Genomic DNA, 9,428 nt, shown 5'->3' with positions numbered 1-9,428 from the left:
GCATCTTAAGATGCTGCTTACCCAAATTAATCTGACAAAGGCTCGACAAAGATAATTTTCTTTTTTGATTTCTCCAGGATTCAAGAAACATGTCTTCAAAATCTCTGAGCTCGCACAACGACAGAAGCTCCTGGCATATCACTTCTGGAATAACTGATGCCCTTCAATTAACCTTGAAATGAAAACAAATCCATAAACTACAGATAGACTTCTTGTTTTGGGTGTTTTGACACCTTCTGCCTTATCTGATACAGAAAGCATTTTGCAGTGTTCAGAAAGAGCCTGTTTGTATTCATCCTGTTGACTTTTTCAGTATAAAGTTTGTCAGTTAAAGGGAAGAGGGAGAAAATGTGTCTTCAGAGGATATCTGAGACGCGTTGAAATAGATATCGAGGTTTCGAATATTAGGAAGCTTTTAATAACCAGAGATGGCGAGCAAACTGCTGCATAGAATTGCACAGATATGTTGGCATGGTTACGGAACTTGTCAGTGTAAAAGGGGCTCTTACCTTCCCTCTTTCTCTTTGGTTTAAAAATATGACTGAAATTTGTATTTTTTTTTTCTTTTTTGAAAGCTCAGATTAACATTAAATCTTAATACATTTGGTATTAAAAAGCAAAGGCAGTCTCTCTTTAAGAGGCTACCATGACAAGTTGCAACACTAAGAAAACACTGGGCTAGTAGTAGTGAACTAGAAACACACACACACACGCACACACACCGAGTTCACTTGTGTTACATTAAAGAACTATGATTGACTCTTAAAGACAAATGGTCTGGGTTTCCTCGGATCATAGAAATGTGTTGGGATTCCCTTTAGCCTATGATACATTTTGTAGATCTCTGAAGGCTGACAAAGGCCCCCATCTTCGAGACAGGAGGCGTCACTGATTGGATTAAGCTTGAAATTAATCAATTTAACACTTGAGGGGATTTTAGCCCGACATGTTCAACAGGGGTCCGACTCCTTGAATTTGTCGTCAATGCTTCTTGTTATTTTTTTTAACGATATGACGAAGACCTTTGGCCAATAGATAATATCCAGTGGGTTCTTGGACGTCAGGAAGAGTTCGATATTGGTCCTGCCTGTCTACTTGAAGCACATGACGGAGAAGACACTTGGCTTGCAGTAAACTTTAAATGAGCTGACATCAGCTTGGTTAAATGCTGACTGACATACAGTCAGATGACAAACGGTGTTATTTCGGAAGTATCTCGAATCCTTTCTTTTCCATTTCATTTAAAGTCTGACGTGGATTTAATTGCCGTTTCCAGGTAGGATCATTTCTCTTTATTTGACTATATTACATGTTGTTAAACTAGTGTTGTTGTGACAATGATTTAAATAATGGTTGCGTTTTTACTGACTTGAGTCACACAAAGTAAAACTGATTCTTTTCCCCCTAAACACAAGAAACGTTGCAGAAGTTGAAGTGGTGAAAGGCAAAGTCTTTTTTTTTTGGTGATGACGTCAACTATCCAGCTCAGCATGTTTATATTAAAAATGATCTGTTGCTATAAAATGAACTTTAAAGACAGCCTAACGACCTCTGAGTGCAAAAATTTGCATACGAGCCATTTCTAGAAGGAGTTACTCTTATAGATCTGGATTTTAGAAGTGCATTGATTTTCACGGCTGCACACTAAAATGCAATGCTTGTTAAAGAATGTAGGAGGCCTCTCTAATTACTGATTTACCATGTCGAGAGAAATGGCTCAGTTTAACAAGGCTTATAGATATGTGAGGAGACCATGTGAAATGTGTGAGCACTGGGACCTCAGATGGGCGACTCTTTGTTTCCTCCATTTCCACATAAAAGTCACATTTACATGAAAGCATACCAATAGCTTGTCCCAAGGTCTTAAAAAATCTTCCACGAATTTGAGGGATTCCCTGCTCAGACCAATGTTGATCGGATCAAAACAAAATTCAGAGCCCAGGATCAGTGTTAGCCGAGATTTAAAGTCGATATTAAAATAATCGGATCAAAGGTGAACCCATGAATACTTTATTTGTGAGCAGATAAAAAAAAATCTATAGTTTTCCATTAAATTCATTACATGACAAAATATTAATTTCCTTGTTTTTGAAAGTCTGGCTGGGTTGTTATGGAACTCGAGCGCCGATTGTCACGTGCTTACTGTCGCAACGTCATGACGCTAACTGACGCACCGTGCAAACAACCAATCAGGGCGCGGACACTGTAGACGCTTTGCTTCCGTGTGTGTGTTGTTTTTTTGCCTCCCTCAGTCTCGGGGTGGTTTTGGTTCTGCTGAGGAGGTTTTTGCGGGTCATGTCAGCTGCTACACAGGCAAGAGAAATTACTGCGCTCATTTTATTTTATTTTTCTGTCAACGAAAAGGCCACAAACGAAACCCAGCTGTTTAAAATGTAGTACCTATTGTTGTTGTTTGCTGAAGCGCTAACAGATGATTTGTCTTTATTGTTTGAAGGTTTTCTGTTGAAGGTTTCTTTGTATATGTTTTCCATTAGCTTTACAGAGTAGCTATATCCTCTCAGAGTATATTTGTTGTCTGCACAGCTCTGCTCTTCTCGTGTTGTTTTGAAGTGCTTTACAGACTTCCCATGTCAAATAGAAACATGCTGTTTGTCGATATGTGTGATCCACATGATGCTTTCTTTCTGATGTTCAATAGGCCTGATTCAAGTAATGAAGCTCCACATTTGTGCCATATGGTCAGGACAGATGTGTGGTGGTCTTAAACATTGTTAGTATGTGTCATGGGAATCAAACAACGTAGGATGATTGTTTTGTATTTTTGTAATGGATCAGATTGTTACAAAGGTTATTCTCTCTTACAGATAATGGGGGCCGTTGCAGTCCCTACACAGAGTCCCTTTGGATCCCCAGATGGAAACTTTACTTCCTTGTGTCCTAATGGTTCTGAATGGGTTTGGAAGGGGCTCGGAGAATGTGCCCGGGATGGTAGAGACATGGCCAGCATCTACGCGGGTCTCGTGTCCATCCTCTGCTTCATGGTGTCTTCTCTCCCGTAAGTTTTGGTTTCGCCTTTGAGGCTTCTCAAACCTGGTGCTCTCTTCTCCAGGCACCAGTTACACTTCTTCTTCTTCTTCTTCTTTTGTGATTGCAGACAGTACTACAACTCGTGGAAAACAGGGAACATGGACAGTGCCATTTCTTTTTGGTTCCTGCTGTTGTGGTTAGGAGGCGACTCCTGCAATCTGGTGGGCTCGTTCTTAGCTGACCAGCTTCCACTTCAGGTGACTCAGTGTGTCCCATGACAGAGCAGGACTGAAACCTTTTCTTTTATTGTTAACTAGAAACATGAAAAACTGTTTTTAAGATTGTGTGATCTATTCAGTGTTAAAGAGGAACAAGATTTTCTTTCATTTAAATAATAAGGGATCTAGTTACACACACGTCACAACAGGGCAACACAAAAACAGCAGAGAGAAGAAGGTGCCGAAACATTGTGGTTTAATGAGAACTATTTGTGTAATTTGAGCAAGAGTGCCGATAAATCTTCTTCTCTTTCATTTAAAGACTAACATAAACAAAGCAAAGCCATTAAAACAAAGAGTTTAGAGTATGTTTATTATGTCTTGAAAAACAGACTTGGATTATGAATGCATCATATATATTTTTGCTGATATATTTTTGAGATGTTTATCACTTTTTATTTGCATAATTTTATTAACAATAAAAGCAGAAACAACATCCAGGGTAGCAGCAGCTACAGCAGCAATTGATCTTGTTACAAAGCTTTTTCTTTCTCAGAGGCAAATAAGAGGATATGCAGAATTTAAACATAAAGGGAAAAGAGAATAAAGGAACCAGTCAATCAAGTTGACCCGAGACATTAGTCTTAACTTTGTGAACACAGTTCATCTATCCTCAACATTACGCTCCCTCAGATATAATATAATCCCCGTTTTTCAGAACCAATAATCATACATGGACACAGTGTCAATTTTCCACGATTGCAAGATTAACTTCTTTTGTAATGAAATTCCAAAGAAATCAGCCATTTCTCGCACTTGCTGGCAAACGATAAGGAGCTTAGAATTTGACTTCAGATTCATAGAAATGATTTTATTTGTGGGGGGAAAAGTCAAGTTTTGAATAAGTTTGTCTCTCTCTGCCTGTCTTCCAGACGTATACGGCCATTTATTACGTCATTGCTGACTTGGTGATGCTGGCCATGTACTGTTACTACAAATTTAGGAACAAAATGGATTCCAGTGAGTCTTTTTTTTTTCTTCCCCTATTTGTTTAACGATACGTTTATTTTCAAAATGTGCCATTTAGAATCTAAGTTCAATGTTTCTGCTGTGCAAGTTTCATTGCTATGTTTGCACTCTGGTGTGACGTCTGTTATCTCCCACATGTCCTGCATTGAGTAGGGTCTTAATGTTTCCTTGTCACCAGCTGTTTAATAGTAGTTAAAATAGTAGTTAAAAGAGATCTGAAATCCCTGCTGGTCCAGACAGAGGAAGAGGGAAATCTCTGAACCCTGCAACAACGTTAAAACAGGCCATGTTCTTCCCTTTTCTGGTGACCTTTGACCCAGTAACCCTTGTTGTGCTGTGGTATCTCTCTTTATACTGATGATGGAAGCAGGTGTTGTTTCTTCTCCAGACAGTACGATTATGAATGTGGTGGGTGTAGCGTGCATCCTGGGCTTCACAACCAGCCTCCTCACCCTTCCCGGGTTGGGATCCAAACAGGAAGTCATTTCTTCAGAGTTCAGGAGTCGCACGCTGCTCTCAACCATTGACAATGACCATATCAAGGTTGGTGAACTTCATTTGTTGTGTCCAGTGGGAGGTAGTGTAGTGATGTCAGCCTTTTTGATGTAATGAGTCCGCTCCTCTGTCACCTCAGCCGTTTACCCCTAAAGAGATTATTGGATTCTCCATCGGCTCGGTGTCGTCGGTGCTCTACCTGTTTTCCAGACTTCCACAGATGTACACTAACGTGAGTATGCCTCAGCTGATTGTGCGGATTCTTTGGCTACATCCTGTAAGTGATAGATGTTTACTGTGATTATAGCAAAGGTCAAGCTGAAGCTGCCATTTAAACAGCTCGTCAGTGTGTTCACTTTTTTAGCAAACCTCAACATTTTGTTTGACTCTAAGGTCAGTGAATCTGTTTCAACTCTCTGCTTGGTCATCGGTACGGGTCACTCAGCTTTAGGAATCTCAACAGGCTGCAGGGTATGGTTCGACTCTCAGTGAAATAACACACCTGTACGAAACAAAGACTTTACAGGAGGCCCCGTCAGTCCTGGCTGATCGCACTCATCCTTTGTTTCCAGAGTTTCAGTTGCCTTCGCCCAGCCACAGATTGATCAAATGGACAATAAACCAAACAAATCATTAGTCCCAGCTGCCATCGGCTCTTCTTATTTATTTTTTTAAACCTATTGTATTTATGGACTTTTACTTTTTTCAGTGTCTTCTTTATCATGTGTTTGACACAAAAAAAACCACAACCAAACTTAAACATTAGCTCATAGTGCAGACTTTGAAATAGAGGCAGAGATCATGCTCGGTTAGCTAAAGACAAACACAAAACATTATAACAAAATATCATTTAAAATGTAAAACAAAAAACAATTTTCTTTTTAAATGCATGACCTGCTTGTTTGCAGCTCGTGTATGACCGATGAAGTGACACATCCCACTGTATGGGGGAAGTGCAAAGAAAGTCGGCTTTGGTTTTTGAACATGTCTTCAGTCAGACATCGGTCGTACAGAAACGAGAGTGCAGCTTCAGATGTTGTCTTCTTCATCTGAATGCAGTCAACTCTGCAAACACCACTTTTCCATCGCTCTGAACCAACACTCTTATTTCTGGTGTGAAGGTGCGTGTTTGTGATGTACTGCTGTACATGTGTTGTTATGAGGAATTTGTGTGCCGTTGTCGAGTTTACTCTGTGCAGTTTGTAACTATGGTCTGTAACTATGCCCTGCAGATGAGAAGTAGCTTAATTTATAATTGTAAATTAGTATTTTATATACATATGAAATTGCCTGCTCAAGCTTTATGCCAGCTCTGGTACAATACAATGCATGGCAACATTTCATTTTAATCTCGTACTTGCAAATAGAATAAACTGAGTGAGTAAAGGAGCCTAAAATGTAAAGTGTGTTAACTCTTTTTGTTGTTCCCATTTACCCTTTGTCCTCTCATTTCTCCCCACAGTACAAGAGGAAGTCGACAGAAGGGGTGTCTTACTTCCTGTTCGCTCTGGTCATCCTGGGAAACACTTTGTACGGCCTGAGTGTCCTACTAAAGAACCCAGACGATGGCCACGGAGAGAGGAGCTACCTGGTCCACCACCTGCCGTGGCTCGTCGGCAGCCTCGGCACCCTCTCCTTGGACGTCATCGTATCCTTTTTAAGAAAAAACAAAAAAGCCCACAGCAGCTGTAGCCGCCGGGCCTCAGGGCTCTCCTTCATATCAAGTACATGTTACATTTTAGTAAGTGCTGAGCCTGCAGTGAGGACGGGATCATTCAAGTCTCATGACTGCTTTCGTGGAAACACAATCTGTAGTATCAATGGTGCAAACGCCCACATGGTTAATTGCTCTTTGCAGAGAGCACCATTTGTCTCACAATCATTCAATGTCGTTTGTGTGGTGCCTGCTCTGAATAGATTACAGCATGACGAAGAATTATCGTCGCAAACTTTTAGATTTTTTTTAACAAATTCAATATAGTTCTGTCACACCCTCCCAGTGATAGAACCGAGGTAAAATACTTTGATTTATTCAGCAGATAAATCATTCAATGACCTAACAGAGATTTAAATCAGGCTGACTTCACCAATTTCTGAGCATCAGGATCCCATAGTTTTCCCATTCTCAGCCTAAAGAGACAAATGAAATCTTAACGCGTATGAAGACAAAGACTGACTGGTTTGGTGTAAAATAAATGTACTTCCTGTGCAGACTAAATTGATGAGGGTTTCTCAAACGGTAGAAAATAAGTGGATCAATTTCCACTCTGTGTCGGGCTCAAGTTACAGTCAGTCGCCATGGTAACGGTATACAGCTTTGACTGAACAGATGTCATAGTTCTCTAAATATCCTGTAAATATAATCTCAAGCATTACATTTTCAGCTCGAGTGTATGTGGAATACCTCTATACATTTCTTCGGAGGTGTTTTTTCCCTTTTAGTGGCAGCGAGAGTGTAACTGCGTCCTGTCTTCATGTGCTGCTAAGCTAACATCTGCTGCCTGTAGCTTCATTTCATTAACAAACATGGGAAAGTGGTTGTTAAAATTAAATAAGAAGACGTATTTATTTTCATAGTGGACTAATTAAATAGTAATATTCAAACTGGTCATGCGAGAGTGGAAGATGTGTTGGTTTGTAGCGTGTGTTGGCGTTGGAAATGCTCCAACAGACGTGATGTCCTTTTTGATTTCTTTAACGCCGTGGTTCAGATCTCCTTCCAGTTCTTGATGTACCGCAAACCTCCCCAGGTGGTCAACAAAATCGACAGCGAAATCAATGAAAGAACGCCTCTGATGACGAGCTGAAGCGACCGAGCATGAGTGCACTAAAGGGACACGAGCAGACACTCACTTCAAGTGAACCCTCAAAATCATAATTCAAACTAAATCAGGATGAACAACTTGTACATTTTTAGCTTCATTTTCTGATTTTATTTATTATGCTCTTTTAGTGTTTATGATGCGTTTTTAAATGAAGATGGACTGTGAACTGGGGTTCAGCTGCAGTGATGTGCTCAAAGCGACCTTTAGTGTTCTGTAAAGTTTTGAAGGTAGGTCTCTCAGGTTTCAGGTTTCATACACGGAACAAAACACCTGATGCCAACCTGAACTCCTCGAGATTTTAGATCATGACCTCAATCTTAAGCCAGGCCTCAAACCTGCTGGTAGGGTTTACCAGACCACACAGAGTTTTTATTTATTTTAGAAATCTGTGTTTCTAAGTTGCCAAATACTTAAAGCAACGGTTATGACACTAACCACTAGAATAAGCCCCGTCTGATCTCGTTTACACTCTTCACAACTATCTGGAGTAACTTGAATCTGTTTGTTTTTAGGGGCTTCAGTGACGTGTCGGCAAAATGTTTACAAATGTAAATTGTAATTAGTCCATTTTTAAAGTTCTGTAATCAACAAGAATCTTTAAAGCATTTTTTGGGTGTATTTTTTTAATTAAAGTCATTCAGTTTTATTTTATTTCATCACAGACTCTTGACCAGTTTTGTTTGCACTGCAGATAAACCAAGTGTTTCACTTAAATGTTAAATTTCACTCTCAGTTTTGCACAACAAAAGTTTACTTTAAGTAGTATGACAAATGTTCAGTTGGTAACTGTACTGCACAGATTAAAAAAATATAAAACCTATTTTATCTGTTCTTCTCATTTAAGGTGGCAGTCCTACAGACGCAAGTTAGAGCACCAGAACAAATATGAAGCCAGAAGTTTCTTCTGTAACTGGAATAAAAATTCACACCATTGTCTAAAAAGTCTGAACATGGAGAATACATTTGAACTTTCAGTACTGGTACCAGGATTAGTAAATTCAAACTGTGGTCCTTTAAGGAATACAATTCTGCAACAGCACTGTAACAAAGTTCGTTTACATTACATACTCGACAGTGTGGGAAAAAAAAGGAAATATTGTCCCCACATATAAATATGCAGGGTGTGATACCGTTAGTGTCATTACTAATGTTGCAACCAACGACGGAGCATGTCACAACACTGATTCATGAATATTCATCACAGTGTCCCACTGTGTGATTTCCTGAAGCATTACAGTGTTACAGAAGCATGACAGGCACAGTGTAGCCAAACAGCAGTAGCTCCACACACACACACACATTGTTTGCTCTGCCATCATACATCACCACCCGTCACTACCTCTGATGGTGGATCAGAAACTTCGCCTCAAGATCCTGTGTGTACAAACTGACTAACTTAGTTGTGCTTCAATGAAACAACTGTTTAATGATCTGTACCAACAGATCACCATGGTGATCCACAAACTGATTTATCATCATGGTGTAAAATAAATGTACTTCTTGTACAGACTCAGTGAGAAGAAAGCAGAGTTTAAACATTAGAAGAAATTAGAAGACAGTCTGATCCACTTTCATAAAGAATTGGTTCGTAAAGTGTTGATATGTTAATATGTAACACGACTTTCACTTTCGTTCGCTCTCACCATGTATGTATGTGTGATGCAGCTATCTGATCGTGGTCGCCTATGACAACAATCAGTGAACTAATTTACTCCATGATCTCCCACAGCCTGTTCTAGTCTGTAGCAAATACAGACAAACAGTAAATAGTAGTAAATGTATGAATAGGCCTACAGTCTGTTTTAACAGCAGCGTGTTAAACACGTTCTCCCTAAACCTACGATCCCTGGTTTAACTCACACGACACCCAGTG

General features: G+C 39.8%; 1 protein-coding gene across 4 annotated transcripts; it reads left to right on the top strand.

The window, feature by feature from the left end:
* The first annotated feature begins 1,100 nt into the window (after positions 1-1,100).
* Positions 1,101-8,516, top strand: slc66a1 (solute carrier family 66 member 1). Of its 4 annotated transcripts, none has more exons than XR_013780485.1 (9): positions 2,207-2,313; positions 2,826-3,016; positions 3,116-3,245; positions 4,139-4,226; positions 4,624-4,778; positions 4,870-4,962; positions 6,193-6,378; positions 7,442-7,782; positions 8,400-8,516. XR_013780485.1 is itself a non-coding variant. In XM_079360252.1 (8 exons), the coding sequence occupies exons 2-8, from the start codon at positions 2,829-2,831 to the stop codon at positions 7,535-7,537; spliced, it is 936 nt and encodes a 311-aa protein (XP_079216378.1). In that variant the 5' UTR covers positions 1,101-1,276; positions 2,826-2,828; the 3' UTR covers positions 7,538-8,375. The 4 variants fall into 4 exon arrangements, 2 of the variants coding, with proteins under 2 accessions (XP_079216378.1, XP_079216377.1); XR_013780486.1 differs by lacking the exon at positions 8,400-8,516 and having other exon boundaries at positions 7,442-7,588; positions 7,684-8,375; XM_079360252.1 differs by lacking the exons at positions 2,207-2,313; positions 8,400-8,516 and adding an exon at positions 1,101-1,276 and having other exon boundaries at positions 7,442-8,375.
* The last annotated feature ends 912 nt before the right edge of the window (positions 8,517-9,428 follow it).

The sequence above is a fragment of the Symphodus melops genome (assembly GCF_947650265.1).
Source record: "Symphodus melops genome assembly, chromosome: 13".
Taxonomy (NCBI): domain Eukaryota; kingdom Metazoa; phylum Chordata; class Actinopteri; order Labriformes; family Labridae; genus Symphodus; species Symphodus melops.
This window is presented reverse-complemented; position numbering and strand designations above follow the sequence as displayed.

What these genes read in the sequence shown, in the direction of transcription:
- slc66a1 (XM_079360251.1), top strand. An exon ending in CTGACCAGCTTCCACTTCAG is followed by an intron (nt 3,246 to 4,138) that starts GTGACTCAGTGT and finishes CCTGTCTTCCAG; the next exon opens with ACGTATACGGCCATTTATTA. An exon ending in TAGGAACAAAATGGATTCCA is followed by an intron (nt 4,227 to 4,623) that starts GTGAGTCTTTTT and finishes TTTCTTCTCCAG; the next exon opens with ACAGTACGATTATGAATGTG.